This window comes from Rhincodon typus, chromosome 2 (assembly GCF_021869965.1).
Source record: "Rhincodon typus isolate 14 chromosome 2, sRhiTyp1.1, whole genome shotgun sequence".
Lineage (NCBI taxonomy): Eukaryota > Metazoa > Chordata > Chondrichthyes > Orectolobiformes > Rhincodontidae > Rhincodon > Rhincodon typus.
Window position 1 is genome coordinate 140256766 of NC_063333.1, and position 18906 is coordinate 140275671.

Sequence of the window (18906 nt, forward strand, 5' to 3'; positions counted from 1 at the left end):
TTCAAATACACAATGATATTATTAAAATCTATAGAAATGTAAAACAGTTTTTATTTCACAGGTTTTCAATAAAGTAGTTCTTTGTCTTGCCAGAGAAATAATCTCTCAGGCCTCAAAGGTTAATGATATGAACTGTTCATCAAATGTTTAGTCTGGTTCATATTTTCCACTCATTTGTAATGGTTTACAGAGCAAAGAAAAATTTCAAGGCACAGTGGTGTAAACTGTAATTCTGCCGATATGAAACAATGCTTTCTGATCTTTTGTTGTAACTTTTATTTAGTATTATGACCGGCTGAATGAGCTGGTGACAGCTCCTGCACCTATTCCTCCACTTCTTGTGTCAGGTGGTCCAGGCTCTGGCAAATCACTTTTGCTGTCTAAATGGTATGTACACAGTTTGACATTCATAAAATATTTCTTTTTTCCCTTTATATCCTATAATGTGTCTTGTATGCTGTAACCAGACTATTGTAATTTTTATTATTTTCTTTAGAACAGGCAGAACAATGACTAAATCAAAAATGAATAGTTTCATACTTGACTAACTTATAATTCATTTAGATTCATTCACAGCTCTGAAAAAGTAACACAAAACAGCAGGTAAGGCTGCATTGTGGTAAGAGAACTGAAGTTAACAGGCTGGATTTTCATCTCCAAGACAGCATGAGTTTGGAAATGGAAGGGAGCGGGTCCTAAGTGAAACCTTTTGAACTTAGCTATTAAAAGGATCCCCCATCCCAGATGATGGTTCATGACACTTCTGAGGGACCTTGAACAACGAGATCTTTACAAAGCTACGCCAAGTGCATGAAAATTGTGGGGGCCTAGGAGTTGCCTACCTCACTTTGGAGCTGACCATATTGTGAATGCAGACTCATGACCCAAACCAGTTTGTCCCCTCAACTGGCAATGAATGTAAATATGAACATATGGGTTCGGAGTAGGCCAGAAGGCTACTCTAGCCTTCTCCACCATTTAATAAGATCCTGGCTAGTTTGATTGTTATTTCAACTGCTTATTCCCACTTATCCCAATAGCCTTTCACCTCCTTGCTTGCCAAGAATCTGTGCACCTCTGCCTTAAAATATTCAAATACTCTGCTTCCATCGCCCTTTTGAGGAAGAGTTTTAAAGACTGTCAATCTCTTGCAAGGAAAAAAAAACTTCTCATCTCTGACTTAAGATAGCAACCCCTTATTATTAAACAATGATCCCTAGTTCTAGATTTTGTCCTAAGAAGATATATTCTTTTCATATCCATTCTGTCAACATCCCTCAGGATGTTATATGTTTGAATCAAATTACCTCTTATACTATAAAATTCCAGTGGATGCAAGGCTAGCCTGTCCAACCTTTCCTTCGTAAGGCAACTCATCCCTCATTTTAGGTGTTAGTCTGTGAAACCTTCTCTGAGCTGCTTTCAATGCATTTACATCTTTGCTTAAATACTCGTAAAAATTGGAAGCACCAGGAACAAGAATCCAGTAATTAAGACCGAGTTGCCAATTATGGAGTCTTCCCAGTTCCGTGAAAACCCAGGCCAACATTTCATGTCAGTGTTTTTTCACCAGAATTTTCTGATCTTAGTTCCGCTTTCCCACATGCAGTTTTTGCTTCTGTGGTCTGAAGAAATTGTTTAAAGGTTTTCATATTGAGGGGGTATATTATATTACAACTTTCGAAACCCAAAGTGGAAGGCATTCTATCTGCTATGCTCGTAATTAGAATTTATAATTTATTGTCATGTGTACTTTTACGGGTAAAATACAATGAAAAGTGTTACAAGCCACCTTACCATGGCACCTGTATTAATCTGCAATTTATTGAATAATATGCAGGGTTGCTACTTCCTCTTTATTTCTCTTATAAGTACAGGGTTATTGAGGGAGACATTACCTATAATATTGAGCTTTAAGTTTTTCACTTGCAGTTTTTGTCATTCTTTTCTGTCCTCATAGGATTGAACACCAGCAAAAATGTTCCCCAAACACCTTAATTTTATATCACTTTGTGGGAAGGCCCCTGTCTACCAGCTCGGACCCAGCTCTAATAATAAAACGACTGACTGTAAAGGTAGAAAATTGAATGCCTTGAATCCAACTCTGCATGGTATTTAAGAGATGGAAGGAAACAAAAGAACCTTTCCTTGTACTAGGCACTGACGAGTAATTCATTTCTTTACTCTTGAATATTGTATTGAATTATCAGATAATTTGAGTTAAATAATTTTGAGTTGATGTGATCAGTGGTCCAAATGAATGACAAACCTTGTAAAAGCCTTCATCAGAAATGTCTTATAACAAATCCAAAGTCGTCTTGTGCTTTGAAAAATATTGTTTTACAATATTTTCCGATCAAGAGCTTCGTACCAGATTTATATAAATATGCCACTTTGAAGCTGCTGTTCATTAGCTAAGTAAAACCAGGCTTAGTTTTGTTTTTTGATGTAACTAAACTTGGACTAAGCATCCCAACACGTTAGGATCACAGCAGTGTTCATTCTCGGGGAAGATGTGAAAGAAAAATGTTAAATTACTGAGAGGAAATTATTTACATCGCTGAAAATATAAATGGTCAGCCCCCCCCTTGGTGTTTTCACATCTGTTACTTGGAGAACGTTTCTTCTAAATTGTTCTTTGTTCATAGAAGGGTAAATTTTGCAAGGTTGCACTCCTATCATGGAGCAAGTTTGAGGGCAGTGCAGATCTTAGAATCATGGACTGTCCGTTTTCCACTAAATAATTTGATTGATCTAAAGACTTCAGGTTCTTTAGTCTGCTGCCCTATAGCAGAAAGCTTCATGCCATGCAATCATATGAATGAAGATCAAGGAAAGACCACACAGCCCCTTGAGCCTGCTCTGCCATTCAGTGAATCATGGCTGATCTGACTACTCCACATTTTCACTAAAACCCCCCAACCCCACCCTCATCAATGATCTTCCTCCTCCTTATTTGTCAGTAATCTTTCTACCTTTGCCTTTTGAGGAAAAGCATTCCAAACATTTGTGACCTTCTGTAAGAATAATATTTACCTTCATTTCTGCCTTAACTAAGTGAACCCTTATTTAGTTCTCCAACTAACCAAGTAACCATTATTAGGTGAAGCAGTGTTCCCCTAGTTCTAGATTCTCTCTCAAGAGGCATCCTTTCCATGAGAGCCCACAGAATCTCATATTTTTCAGTCACATCATTTCTTACTCTTCTAAATTCCAGAGGATACGACTCTAGCCGGTTCAACCTTTGCTCATAAGACAACCCTCCAGGTATTGGCCTGGAAAACCACCTCTGAACTGCTTCCAATGAATTTATATCTGTCCTTAGATAAAGGAGAAGACAGGTGCTATACACAGTACTGATGTGAGCTCACCAATGTCCTTTAAAACTTAAGCATAGCTTCCCCACTTTTGTATTCAATTCCCCTTGCAATAAACAATAACACTGTATTGGCTTTCCCAATTTCTTGCTGCATCAGCATACTAGTCTTTTGCAATGCATGCATCATGACACCAAGATCCCCTGCAATTCAGAGTGTAGCCTTGAAAAACATAATGCATAAATATTAGTTTCTTGTTCACTTCTAGCTGTTGCAGCATTCGTGGTCCATGTCTGCCCTCGCCCTGGATCCAAATAAGTTACTGGAAGAGTTTCCTCGATGGCTGGAGAAACTATCTGCACGCCGCCAAGGCAGTGTTATCATAATTATTGATTCCATTGACCAGATTGAGGTATGGTTAAAACTAGAAGCCCTCAAAAGTAATTTCAACTTTATTTGGCCTTGCGTTAAAAATAATTTATGTTTTCACAATTCTGAAGCTGAAATTTTTAGGTTTAGGTAGAAGTATGATGCCAAGTTTAGCTGTAAAACTTAACGGTGTAACAATTTAAAAAAAAAAGAACTGCAGACACTGGAAATCGAAAACAAAAACAGAAATTACTGGAGGTAGGTCTGGCAGCATCTGTGTAGAGAACAATTCTGGAAAAGGGTCTTTGGACCCAAAATATCAGGATCTGCGGAGAGAAAGCAGAGTTAATATTTCGGGTCCAGTGACCCTTTTTCAGAACTGTTCTCTACACAGATGCTGCCAGACCAGGTGTATGAACAATGCCAGGTGTCCTTGGTGTGTAAATTTGTAAATTGGCCAAAACCTTATTGTGGGAAGAGATCCTCTGTGAATTCCAAATCACAACAAATTTCTGTCCGAGTTGTGACACTTTATGAAACCAATATTTCATGTTTAAAATTGCTGTAACTTTTGTGAACTTACTGTATTTTTGCATTAATTACCCATTAAACTCTGCATGGAATGTTCTAACTAGTAACGGGTAGTTTTGATACTTGTCCGTGGCTGCCATCAACCCCTCTTATTCAGAAGGTCTGGAATCTCGTTCCTTCAGGTTGTGAGGTGTGTCTCAGTGTCTGTTGGTCTATTTGGAATATTTTTGGTGTAAAATACATTCTGCTTAAAGTGGGATACATGCTTTGTTGGTTTTTTTTTAAACCAGCACAGCCTTCCACTTGGGTTTAAATTAAGATTTGTGCACTTGGTGCATTAAGAAATGCGACTTTATCAATTGTAAAATCTTTATTGTATTTATGTACTTCTAGCAAGCTGAACGGCACATGAAATGGCTGATTGATCCATTGCCTGTCAACGTAAGGGTGATTGTTTCTGTAAATGTGGAAACTTGTCCCCAAGCATGGAGGTTAGTAACTGAATGTTTTGCAGAGTTTGTCTCTTTTTAAATTGAACTTTGTAAAACTCATTTACAATAAACCCAGCAAATTAATCTTGAATGTAAAACATTGTCTTTATTTTTGTGTTTTGTACGTGGTTAGCTATTTGTTTTCTGTGAGCTAGCTAGTTAAGTTATACTCAAACATATTATGGAATTTACAAAATTATAAGAATAATGTCAATCTCTGTCAATTTTTTGCTTTTCTTCTTCCATTTCCTGATTTGTTTATGAAGAGAATTGGTCATGCTGTAATGAGTAACTGTTAAAAGTGATCAATTCTATGAATGTACGGTGCTAAAGATAATGGGACTGGGGCAAGAAACAGGATTTTTTTAATCATACATTTGTAAAATTTTGGCAGTGTTTGCCTATCCGTCCATAAGTATTCTTCTCCTCCAGCCTTATGAGAGTAGGGGTAATACCTTGCAGCATTCGGTACTTTGACCTGCAGTGGTGGACATGTTATAATTCTCCTCAACATGTTTCATCAGCCTCGCACCTCCACTACTGCCATTGCTGGTCAAAGTTCTTCATCCATTCTGGAGCTTCAAATTATTTTTTAAATAATGCCGCAGATGTTCAATCAAAATCAATAGATAGTACTGCTACCCACAGTGCCAGGCACCCGGGCTCGATACCACCCTCAGTTGACTGTCTGTGTGGAGTTTGCACATTCTCCTCGTGTCTGCATGGGTTTTCTCCGGGTGCTCCGGTTTCCTCCCACAGTCCAAAGATGTGCAGTTTAGGTGGATTGGCCATGCTAAATTACCCATAGTGTCAAGGGATGTGCAGTCTAAGTGGATTAGCCATGGGAAATGCAGGGTTGCAGGGACAGGGTGGGTCCTCGTGGGATGCCCTGCGAAGTGTTGGTGTGGTCTTGATGGGCTGACTGGCCTGCTTCAACTCTAGGAATTCTGTAAGGTTAAAAAAAAATTGAACAAGCAAATTCGGAACATGTTCTGGGAATTATAGACCAGGCAGCGGAGCTTTGGTCACAGGAAAAATAACGGTATCTGTATTAAAGAAGAAAATGGAAAAAGTCAGAAACCAAAAATATAATAATGAATATCAGCATGGATTTCAAAAGGGAAAATATTGCCTGACCAACTGTACTGAATTTCTTGCAGAGCTAACAGTGGGAATAGTCAAAGGTAATGCAGGTGTTAATACATCTAGCTTTCTAAAAGACATTTTGAAAGGTACCATATAATAGATTAAGGTCATGCAGAGTTATAGGACGGGTATTGGAATGGACGCCTAGCAGGCTGCAAGATTGAAAGCCGGAATCTAGGGTAAAATTTAGGAATTCAGAATGGTAGATAGTGGGACACAGGGTCCCAGAAGGATCAGTTCTGGAAATAATGTTGTTCAGAATTCCTATTAGTAATTTAGACTTCAGAATCAAAATGAAAGTAATAAATCGTTGAATTTTTGGATAACATCAAGTAATCAATACTGTGGAGCACAACAAATTACAAGGAAACATTAATAAACTTACACAGTGGGCATACAATTGTCAAATGCCAATGCCATATTGACATGGGTTTTGGTGAGGCGTTCTATCTTGATAAAGAAAATAAGGACGTTAAATTAATTGGAAAATTATAATCTGAATAGGGTAGAGGGACTAAGGAATCTGGAAGTACAAATACAGAAGTGCAAATGTTAGTTTCTACAGGGATAGAATTAAAAAACAGTAAAATTGTGCTAAACATGGACTTAAATCTTGGATAGGCCACTCTTGGAGCACTATGTACAGATCTTGGTGTTGTATTTTAAAAAGATTTTAGAAGACTGGAAAGATTTGCAGATGATTTACAAGGATGATACCAGACCTGCAAATTTATACCTATAAGGAAAGGATGAATAGACTGGATCTTTTTTGTGGGTGACTTAATGATGGTTTTAAATTTATGGAAGACTCTGATAGGGTAGAAACAGGCATTGTTTCAACTTGAAGAGCAAAACTAGAGGCTGTCAATTTAAAGTAATCACTAAGCCATCCAATAGGGAATTCAGGAGAAACTTCTTTACCAAAAAATAGTGAGAAGGAGAAACCTGCTCCCACACGGAGTACTTGAGGTGGAGCTGCATAACCATATGATGGAAAAAGGAATTGAGGGTAAGATTCAGATCAGGAACGGTGAGTGTAGGCTCAAGTGAAGCACAAACATTGGCACAGAACTGGAGGAGCCAATGACCTATTTTTCTGTATATTCCACATAAAATTCTTTGTATTATATGAGGTGATGAAAGAAGATGTAGGGTAATATTTAGTGTCTGCATAGCAGAAGATGAATTAGAATCCCATAATCCACCAATTTAATTTTGTTTCAATCAGATTGTGGCCAACACTACATCTTGATCCACTGAGCCCAAAAGATGTCAAGACTCTGATCAATTTGCAGTGCTGTGATGCTGACGTGAAACTGACTAGAGAGCAGGTTTGTAATCCAGTGTCCATTTGTAAACAAGGTTTCATGTATAGAATGCTTTTACTTGCATCTTGAAAAGTTAAGAAATAATAAATGTTAAATAAAGTATGACATTACTTTCAACATTTTTGTTCACATAAGCAGAAGTATATGCAAGTTATAGTTCAAAGTTATGACCTGTAAATGTTATTTTTTTTGTGAATCTGCACACGCTATCTTGCATGTTAAAGTGGATGATAAAGCAATGCGTAACTAAGAAATAGAATTCTTTCAGCAACATTTTATGAAGAGATTGGAGCAGAGAAGCTGATAAAATGTGAAAAGCCAGATCAGAGTTGTGGAGTGTAATCTCAGCTGAACTTCAGCCTCAAAGTATAATGGACAGGACTGCTTTTATTAATTTATATTTAATACTTGTGTGTCGTTAAGCATGTAGGCTTTGATGTTTACAAGATTGGTGCTAGCAGGGTTCCTCATTCTGTATTTTGAATGTATATTTTCATATCAGATGTAGAGGAAAACCAAGGCAGGGAATTCTAGCTGTCTGGAATTATCAGGGATTCTATTTGTATCCAACAGCAGTACATTTGTGTCTTTTTGGAGAATTGAGTTTCTGGAGCAGAGGATTCTGCTTTAAGAACCTTCGATTAAATTCTGCCTCATCAGGGAGGCTGCAATCAATGACAGGAGGCTAACAAGCCTGCCTCACACTCATGATATCTGGAACATTATGACCTGACAATCGGTACTCTCCCTGCAGCCATGTAATTCCCTGGAGAGAGGAAAAGAGAAAGCTGGGGCCAATAAAGGGAGGAGGATACTCCCTTACGTCTTTGGGTTATTTACATCAATCCAAGAGAACACGTTGACCGTGCAATTGTATATTATCTGTCAGCACTCTGTGCCTTAGCCAGGAACTGGTTCAACTCCCTCTTGAAAGCATGCAGGGAGTTGGCAGCAGCTGGCAATATCTTTCGTTGGCTCACGTCTCTCAGGAGAAAGAGGGAATTTCTGAGAACAGGCCTGTCCATACTTGTACAGTTTAAACACATGCCCTTCAGTCCTTCAAATCTATTAAATTCAGATAATCTTCCAAATGGATGTGCTGTCCCTTTCATTACCTTATTCACCTCCATCACCATGATGAGCAATGGTAGCAGTCTGTACCATCTACAAGATGCACTGCAATAACTCATCAAGGCTTTTTAACAGCACCTTCCAAGCCTCTACCACAAAGAAGGACAAGGACAGCAGGTGCGTGGCAATGCCACCATCTACAAATTCCTCTCCAAACTAAATGCCATGCTAACTCGGAACTGCACCACCATGCTTCTGCTGTCTCTGGTTCATAATCCTGGAACTCCCTGCTTAACAGCACTGTGGCAGTTCAAGAAGGCAGCTCAGTGCTGTCTTCTCGAGGGCAATTGAGGATGGACAATAAATGTTGGCCTGGCCAGAGATGCCCACATCTCACGAACAAAGTTTTAAAAAAAAAATCAATCAGGCCATCTTTTAAGTCTGTGCTGCTCTGAATTAACCTGTAAGGATCTTTACATTAAGAATCATTATTTTCTTAGCTTCTCTGTGAGTCAGAGTTGTTTCTGAATTGTACTGTTTAGAATGTGGTTAGCATAGTAGCAATACTAGACAGTTCAGTAGAATACAAGAAGTCTGTGACTCCCTTCTGAGGGTAGTAAAGGGAAACGGGACTTAAAAGTAATGGGTCAGTTAAGTTGCTGAAATTGTCCATTAAATACATCTATCTCAATTTTTGTGGGTTGGTAAGGGGGTGTTGTGGGGGACATGTTAAGGATGTAGTCAGCAGTGTACCCATACAGATCAGGGATAAAGAGATCCTATCATACATGCTGCCAGTGTCTCTCTTAAAGTATGTTCCCAAATACTTAAACAACATCACAAAGGCTTGTCATTATTGTACTATTGCTTGTAAGATGTTCTGTGCACAAGTTGACTGCTGCTTGTCCTACAATCTGACAGAGACTGCACTTCAAAAGTACTCCATTTACTCTGCAGTGTTTTGGGATGGCCAGTGGTTGTGAATGGTGCTATATAAGAGCAGTCTTTAACAGTTTTCACAATCGTAATCTATCTACACAGTTTAACTCTTAGAAACATGCGGTACAATTCACAGCTTTTCACTTCCCACATCCTTGTGGCTTTGATCTGATACTATTGATAAATAACTTTTCAAGTACCCTTTAAGTTCATGTAAAATTTAAAACTTCTTCCTCTCTCCACTCCAGATTTCTGCCTGGCTGCACACCCAAACACCAAAGAACCATTACAATTGCACAATTAATCTCAAACTTCTGCTCAGAATTCCAACTCTGGCGAGTTAATTAAATGAATAATTTGGAAGTCAAAGTTGCTTGAAACAAATGTTCTTGTTAGAAATGACAGCTAGGAATTCTCCATTGACTTAGCAGATATATGTTAAGAGATTGGAAGAGTCATAATGTTCAGGAAGGTCCAGGGTTGAGGACTGACCTTTGCAGCCTCAACAGCTTTCAGTCAGATCTGTTTTATGAGCACTTCTCAATGCTGCACTTTATGCTTCTGGGAGCACTGAAGACAAGTTGAACTCAATAGGGCACTTGCTCCGTTCCCACACACTTGTTATCTAGGATTGCTCGTGAATAGTAGCACTTGGCTGACGTAACTGGTCCCTGGAGAACCGTACTGTTTTTAGAGAGGTGACGAAATGAAATGTTTGTTTATTTTATTTGGATGTCATTATTGATTGCAGGAGAAGAAGCTGGAGAAACATTGCAGATCTGCGACTACATGCAATGCACTGTATGTTACACTACTGGGCAAAATGATTACAAGGTGGGATCATTAACTTACCTAATTAACTATGGAATGTTCTTTGTGTTTATTCGGTGAAATGGTTTCAACTGTCTCTAATTGTTCCTGCATAAGTGGAAAATACTGCTGCAACCATTTTTCTAAACTGAGAAGTTTCACATTTAGCTGCCCTCTGAAATGGGCCAACAAGCAACTATACAGTACTCAGTTGGCTTACCGTCGTCTTCTCAAGGGCAGCTAGGTGTGGGCAATTAATAATTGTTGGGTCTCGTCAATGGTGCCCACACCCCATGGATGAATAAAACAAAATGCTACATTTGACTGTGTGCGCGCTGATTCTGGAGGTTGCTGTGCCACTTTCTCCAAATAATGAAGCATTGAACCATCACCATTATTCTTAACACAGATCTGGACTAATATAATTAGCAACTATAACATTTTGAAATGGTATGCTTTATTTTTGCTTCACAGTATTTTATTTTTATGCATTAATTCTACATTTTATAATCACCAACCTTCTGCTGCTCAGCTCCTATAGCTGCTGGACCCAGAAACAAATTTAGTATCAAGTGTTTAAGTAATAATTAGTGATGCACTTGCTCCAAGATATTATATCATCATACTCTGTGTAGCATAAACTATGTGCGGCTCAAGTAGTTGCTCTTATAAAAGGGAATGTGCTGCATTTTCTTCAATTTCAGGAAAAGCTCAACCTATTTAATTGCAGATGTGCTGGTACTGAGCTTAACCATATTTGTATTTGTTTAGCGTCAAAGGTCTGGGAGATATAGACGATATTCTCCAGAAATGTTTCCAGTGTCAGGATACAGTGTCTTTGTACAGACTTGTGCTGCAATCTATACAACAATCTTTGCCTATTGACAGGGCAAAGCAGCTAATGAGAGAGGTGAGAGGTTATATAAGAAACTTTTTTCAGCAATTGTCAGCAAATTAATTTTAATTCCAAGGAGAGTGTAGATGTAAAGTTAGATTGTTGCAAACTTAAAAAAAAAAGGTCGCACAAAGAAAGGGTAACTTAAAATAAACATTATAAACCATAAGTAACTGAATTAAGTAACTAAAATGAATTGATTATCTGAAGAAATTTTTTTTCTTGGATGTGGACTCTATAATGTGTTATTAATAGTGCTGGGTATACTTTAACTATCTAATCCTCATTTCAAGTACGTCGGGATTTTAATGGTTGCATCATGTGAGAAGTAATCATTGATTCATCTGAAATCCATTAAAGTGGAACACCCTGATTGATTGTGTTTTGACATAGTTTCTTTAGGTGCAATAGGCTGATTGTTTATTGTCACGGTTTGACAGCCAACATGGAAAGAATATTGTGGCAATCACTGTAAAGGAATGAAAAGAAATTCTCCTAGAGCCTTTTCAACATGGTCAGATGCTTCCCAGGATACAAAAAGTAACTGGGGGGAAAAGAAAACATCTGAAGAAGAGTCATACTGGACTTGATACGTGAACTCTGTTTCCCTCTCCACAGATGCTGCCAGACTTGCTCAGTTTCTCCAGCACTTTCTGTTTTTGTTACAAACAGTAATTAGTTGACTGTGAAACACCTTGAGTTGTTCTAACCTGAGCCAATTTGCCTGGCGGTTAAATTTGTAATTGTGATATTTTCTTAGAACCACTACACACAAGCTTTGCTGCCACCACTGATTTTTAGTATTTTTTATTTTTTAAAGTTATATTTTACATATCAAGGAATGTATACATAACATTCTCACCAGTGATGTCAAGCATGACTTGTTTAGTTTAATCCTGCTAAAGGATTTGGATTTATTTTCAATCTTGTCCATATCAAAGTTGTGCAGGTATGCTGTTTAAATTTAAGGTTACCAAATTTTCTGAAATTTAAGAAATGGTTTCTGTATTTCTGAAGCATTTGAAAATGTCTCCAGAGAAGGAAAAGAAATGTTTGTCTGTTATTTTATATTCCCATTACCTAATTAAAACCACTCAAATGTTTAAAATATTTAAAGCTGTTATATTTGTTGGAAAACTGCAAGCAATGCTCAAGGTTGTCTACTTGTGATTGTGTGGGTTAAAAAATGTGTTGAGTGGTTAAAGTATATATTTAAGTTTTTTTTTTAAAATACAGTCGTGTTTAAATTATTTTAAACCAACGGGATGATTTTTAAATCAGATTGTTTAAAATGCTTCTTGTGTTGTAAGTAGGTTTGTCTATGTATTTTCTAACCTTTATCTCTCAATTCCATTCCAGATTCTCTGTCTAATCTATGTGAGTCACAATGGTGTTAGTGAAGGTGAACTATTGGAGATTTGCCCAGAACTTTCTTGGCCTTTATTAGCCTCTCTTCTTCATAGCTTGCAGTGCACATGTGTGATAATGTACAGCTGTGGACTGCTGAAGTTTCAGCATCTTCAGGTAAGGTTACTCACTTTCAAACAGCTCCCTGTTCTTCAAGATTCCTAAGGCATGTAAACACTTAAACTATTGTATTTTCACAGTTGTACACTATAGTGACAGGGCTGTATAGAATTTTCATAGTTAGGAGAGCCTCAAGCTCACAAAACAACTTATAGGTTTCTGGTAACTCCTACTATCATGCAGCAGATTTGATGACAGCTGACTGACTGGGAAATAATAGCTGCATTGTAGTAAATGTTATAGGTCAAGAGCACTTGGAATACCCTTTCTTTGGGCAAGACGTTGTTTGAATTTATGTTGCGCAGTTGACAATCTTAGGCTATCCCAGTCTCACAGCCAAAGAAGTTACATGTCAGCCAATTGCACACGTCAAGATCCTACAAGCAGTAATGAAATAAATGTCCAAATAAATTGTTTTTGTTTATTGATATTTCTTTGCGACAAGGGTTGGTCACAGCAATGGGTGACCAATTTGCATTTATTCTTTGAATAGTTACATGAAATGTTACATGACCATTGGGCAGCATAATGGCTCAGTGGTTAGCACTGTTGCCTCACAGCAACAGGGACCCGGATTCGATTCCAGCTTGGGTGACTGCCTGTGTGGAATTTGCACATTTTCCCTAACTCTGCCCGGTGCTGTAGTTTTTTTCCCACAGTTCAAAGCTGTGCAGGTTTAGTTGGATTGCCTTGCTAAATTGCCTGCAGTGTCCAGGGATGTACAGGTGAGGTGCATTAGCCATGGAAATGCGGGCTTACAGGTATAAGATAGATGTGGACTTGATGGGCTGAATGGCCTGCTTCCACACTGTAGTGATTCTATAATTCTATGAAATGTAAGTATAGACAAAACTTGCATTTAATTGAGCAGTACAGTGCTCCATTAGAGTGTCAGTTGAGGTTATGTGCTCAAGCCTCGAGCAGAGTTTGAATCCATGATTTGACTTCGGAGTAAGAGTCCCTGCTGATAACAAATTGACTCGTTTCCTGATGCATTCACCATTATTTGTGTGGCATTAAAGTGCAAGATATAAATTCCATTTCTTGTGACTTTAACAATCCATATTGTAGATCAAGTTCAAGATGGCACTTTGTGTTTAATGTTTGTACTCTTATGATTTATTTGAAGGCTTGGGAAGCAGTGAGATTGCAATATATGGAGAAAGAAGAGCCTGACACTATTACAGTGTACAGAGAAAAGCTTGTGCAATATTTTTCACATCAAATGAGGTATTTATTGCCCTACAAGCAATTACGAGGATATATAATAATTAAATCGCAATTTATTTACACTTTGCAAAAGACCCTCTCTTTTTTCTGTTTTTATATCCCCCTAGAGGGGATTTGTAGGCTCCTTGGTTCTGTGCCTTAACCAATGCTCCTTTTTAACTAGATGCTAGAAAATATTCTTAAAAATCCAAAGAACCGTGGATGCTAGAATCCTGAAATAAAATGGAAAAACTCAGCAGGTCTAGCAGCGTCTATGGAGGGAAAGTAGAGTTAACGTTCTGGGTCCACAACATTAACTTTGCTTTCCCTCTGCAGATGCTGCCAGACCTGCTGAGTTTTTGACAGAAAATGTGCAGTCTCTCATGGTTGCATTTTTGCCCTTTTCTAGTGGAGAAACACTACACCTCAGTCCTGCTTTAAATCCGACAATCTTATTGCACGTAAGCAGGGCGCCTGGCTTATTGTGTCTGTGCTAATTCTTTCAAATACTTCTCCAATTAGTCCATTTCCCCAATCTTTACCTATAACATCCTGGAGAAGTTTTGCATCCATATGTATCCACAAATACTTCTTGAAAGTTATTATTGTATCTGCCTTCACCACCAATTCAAGCAGCACATTCCAGATCACAGCGTGGAAAAGAAATGTATCCTTATGCTGTCTTTAGTTGTTTTGCCAATCACCTTCGATCTGTGCCTGCTTGTTTCTTGTTGCCAGACAGTAATGCAATGAAAATGGAATCCCACTGCATGGAACCACAGATATGAACCTCTCTGCACTAAGTTGCTATTTTGCTATCTTTGTAATACATAGAAATAATAATTAACATTATTTTCTGTTTTAGAGATGAGTCTATTGTTGAATGGATTGTTAAATCACTTAATTGGTGGTTTCTGTCTTACTTTAATTTAGTAAATAAAATACATTATTCTTTGTGACAATGGCCTGTGTCATTCATGACTAATCTGTGGCTTTTCAGTCAGGGCAGAGTAACCTGGCGTGATGCTGATGAACTTCCCTGGCTCTTCCAGCAACAGGGAGACAAACAGAAACTGCACAATTGTCTGTTGAACCTCTTTGTCTCTCAGAACCTTTACAAGAGGTAGGAAGCTAGACTACTTAGTCATTATCCCCTTTTCAAAAACAGCTTTAATCCTTATTTGGGGAATCTCTTAAAACCAGGGTTGCTGTATTAAGTGTTGATAGTTTGGACTCTGTGGAAATGGGAATTATAGTTTTGTTAGGTTTACAATGTACTATGTAGTTTTAGCAACAAATGCAGTAATGCGATCAAGTGAATTTTTAGCCCATTTCTTTGTTAAAATGTAATGCCCTGCCGTTGATAAAATTTATTATGCACATATCCCTATTAATTCAGGATATATTACTTAAACAGTTTAACAAAACAGCAATACTCAACTAAATCGTATTGTTGCCTATGTAGCAAAGTTTGTCACTTTTGTTTTCTGGACAAAAGGCTTGAAAGAGGAACCAATGTCATTTTAAATAAATACATACTTTGAGATTGGTTCAATTATGGAGGTTACAGCTTGCTTTGTTTTTGAATAAGTAACTTTCGCACTTCAGTTTGGAATGTATGAACATGATCAAGCAACAGAAAGTCCTTTTAATGGGAATAAAACAAATTATTTGAAATCTTCATGGAAAGACAAGATAAATGAGCTGGCTCCTGTAGTAAAGATAGAAGAAAAGAATGATTTGTGTATAAGATATTGTGCAGAATTGTGCACTTAAACTGATATGAAATGAAACAGGGATGATGTGAGAAGAAGTTTTTTCACATAGTGACTTGTTAGGGGATGGAATGCACTACTGGAAATATTGTGGAGGCATGTTCATTTGAAGCATTCAAGAAAGCATTGGATGGTTATCTGGATAGATATAGTGCGTAGATAGAATTGTTGCAGGCATGATGGGCCAACAGCTGCCTCCTGCACCATAATAATTCTGTGATAAATCAGACTTTAATATATTTTGGAGCAGTCATATAATAGAATTATAAGATTACATGGAGGTAAAAGATCAGTAGGTTAAAAAGAATTAACTCTTAGGCTCTTAATTCAAATATGTTGCTGAAGGTTTGCTTCAACATTAACCTAAGAGAAGTATTATTGAAGGAAAAAGCATTTGGGCCTTATTTTAACAAATAAAAAGGAACTTTTTCTGTTCTGGGACCATCTTTTCAGTTTAGGAAAAATGGAGGACTAAAAGTGATCATGTGACATGTCTAAATTCTGCTGACAGTGAGACAGAGGGTGGGTTGTTTTTACTGAGAAGATTATGCAAGTTCTTAAAGTCTGATGACAATGACAAAGTATCTGTGCTGATGTAGATCCAACAGATCTGCACCAACCCTCCGAAGAGCATCCCACCGAGACCAATCCCCCTACCCAAAAGATAATGGAACTTCCAGTGACCAATTGAAAGGATCACCAAATAAGATTTCAAGATTTACATTGTTTACTGTAACACAAACTAAAAGCAACACTTGTAAAACACTATTTCAGCAGACAACTTATACTCTAAACTGCAGAAAAAATCCCCTCATTAAAATTTAAAACACTGAAAATTTACAATTCTACTTTACTCTGTCCCTTAAGTCCCTCCATTCTCCTGGAACTAACCCAAAGTGATTCTTAGTTCCCAGGAACTTGATTCCTTTCTTTTCCTTCCTCAGTCAGGTAACTCCTACTGCCTGAACTGACTTTCATGGAGAGTTGGATAACCTTCCCATCTCATTTAAATCTTCATGAACCTGGTTGATTCAATTTAAGTTCAAGTTCCTTCCTGCATTACTGCATGGTAAACCATTGAGACTGCCATCACTATCTCACACCTCTCTTGGATCCCAACAGAGGAGCATTGTCTGTAAGATTCAGTGATATTTAAGAAAACACCTTCTCAGCTAATCTGCAATGGCTTTTTATGCATTCTCTCTGCCTCAAAGCTCATCTCCATAACAACATGAATCACATGGACCTCATGTCCAGAAATATTAGCTATTCTTTAAATTCCCACTTTCATTCTACCTGAGAAGTAATTGGACAGTTTAAAGTGCAAGTCTTTACAAATGTGATATTCCCAACATCTTGGGGGTGGCACGGTGGCTCAGTGGTTAGCACTGCCGCCTCGCAGCACCAGGGACTTGGGTTCAATTCCAGTCTCGGGCGACTGTCAGTGTGGATAAATCCAAGAGACTTGAGACAAAAAAAACCTTAAGTAAAGTGAACAGTGGAAAAGACACCAAATGTAATTAGGTTAATACAATTTAATCTAAGTGCCTTTTGAAAGAAGAAATCTGAGAGCCTGTTTCTAGAATCTTGCTGTATTGCTTTATCTTGTAATTAATTGGGATTTGTACATGTCATTTCTTTAAATATGATTATTACAAGTAATTAAACATCATCTTGATATTATCACTTATCCATTACAAGTTTAGGGAAAATGAAATTGTATTTGACTATTAATGAAAATCGTGAAGGCCTTTTTATGCTAATATTGTAGTTCTTTAATTTGGCATTTTGCTCCATTATCTGGAAGACTAAATAAGAGTTCCATCTTATTAATTTATATAAATTATCTTTCAACAAAGGTTGCAGTGAAAGAAGAATGTAATTGTTCCTATTTAACGCAAAATGCTTTCTTGTTATGTGCCTCTAGAGACTAGAGGTAAAATAAATTTAATTCTGTGTATCTGTGTGATTGTATATCCACTTGTAGTGAATGCCCAAACTATGGGTTTAATATTCTTGGATCGTTTATGTAATACCAAACTAAGGCGCTAAATGGATTGTCATTTCAAATTATACTTTTTCAACAGGAGAATGAAAAGAGGGAATAGCAGCACTGAATAAATTATGGGAGACACTTTATCCCTCCTGTCAGTTAGAAATTGTTAAGTAGCTGCAGTGTGGCCTTGGTGACCCTGTTTTAGTTTTGTGTGCTGACTGTAGTAGAAGATTTCTTTCATTTGCACAATATAGATAGATTTGTTTAACATTTGTACATACACTTCATAGCCATCTACCACCATTTTAGAAACTGAAGAAGTAAAGTATTTGCAACAATCAGAAAACACCCTGCCACTGTTTGGCTCGTTGTTTTACCATAAACTACCCGAAAAGTTTAAAGTTCACATGGAGATGTCATCTGAATATGAATTTTATTCGTGCCCATTAACTACGCACATTACTCTCTTTTTATTTGCTAATTAGCAATGCAGTTTTTGTCATAGGTGGTTAGTGATTAAAGTACTGGACAACACTGTCCTGTTTTCAAATTTTACAACATTTCTCAGATGCTTGTGACAGTTGTACAGAAATTGTATGTAATCTTATTGTTAACTGCCTATATGCTAATAATTTGCATCAACTAGTTTCATTCTCTTGTACTTCTGTCAAAAAATGTTTTCCTGTTACTTTTGTGCAGTTTTCCTGTACATCATTTAAACCATTTTTGTGTTGTATTTCAGGGGCCATTTTGCAGAGCTGCTTTCTTACTGGCAATATGTGGGAATGGATAAAAGTTCTATGGCTGCTGCTTACTTTGAGTCTTTAAAGCAGTATGAAAAAAAGTGTGAAGGCGAGGATATGGTCACCCGTTTGGCAGATCTCTATGAAACATTAGGGCGCTTTTTGAAAGACTTGGGCCTACTGAGTCAGGTACTTATTATAAGTCCTGTGGAGGTATGGGAGTGGAAACTTGACGAGTAAAACGCAACAGAATATTATACTTAACATGGACCTAAGCCATCCAGCTTAAACATCTTAAATCACAGACTGGTTGAAATGATTCTATTAATCAGCCCTGTCCAAACTACAGTAACATCAGTAAAGAAGCCATGTTCTGTGCAGACCTCCCACTCGATTCAAAAGATGTAGTCACCCAGGAGAGCAGAGTGATTTGAATTTGAAATGTTTATTAGGTAACCTGATGCACTTTTTAATGAACCTCTCACTGTCTTTGTGGGACTAAGTGTACATTTTAGTCTCTGTTGGTTTATCTCCCAGACCTGCATGGCTCAGATTACTGAAGAAGCTTCAGCAGCAATTTAGAATGTATAGGTGAAATGTATTTCAAAAGGAGAGCTCCTTTGTCAGCTTGATTGGCAAGCATTTTTTAGTGGTTCCAAATTTTACAAACCAGAGAGTCGCGGTTCTAAGTTCCAGGCTGTGATGAGTTGTTTTTTTCAGCTGAGGTGGAGGCTGGGGAACAGTTGTCAGTCTAAGTAT

At 37.6% G+C, this 18906-nt stretch overlaps 1 protein-coding gene across 6 annotated transcripts in view; it reads left to right on the forward strand.

Annotated features, from left to right (window-relative positions):
* Window positions 1–18906, forward strand: part of nphp3 (nephronophthisis 3) — a 58571-nt gene that overhangs the window by 26120 nt on the left and 13545 nt on the right. For all 6 annotated transcript variants that reach the window (XM_048609814.1, XM_048609805.1, XM_020511620.2 and 3 more), the window contains 11 exons: window positions 284–387; window positions 1961–2075; window positions 3586–3729; window positions 4611–4708; window positions 7083–7185; window positions 9944–10026; window positions 10774–10912; window positions 12257–12421; window positions 13554–13654; window positions 14634–14756; window positions 18147–18336. In XM_048609814.1, the coding sequence (XP_048465771.1) occupies window positions 284–387; window positions 1961–2075; window positions 3586–3729; window positions 4611–4708; window positions 7083–7185; window positions 9944–10026; window positions 10774–10912; window positions 12257–12421; window positions 13554–13654; window positions 14634–14756; window positions 18147–18336 (1365 nt within the window). The remainder of the gene's footprint in view (window positions 1–283; window positions 388–1960; window positions 2076–3585; window positions 3730–4610; window positions 4709–7082; window positions 7186–9943; window positions 10027–10773; window positions 10913–12256; window positions 12422–13553; window positions 13655–14633; window positions 14757–18146; window positions 18337–18906) is intronic.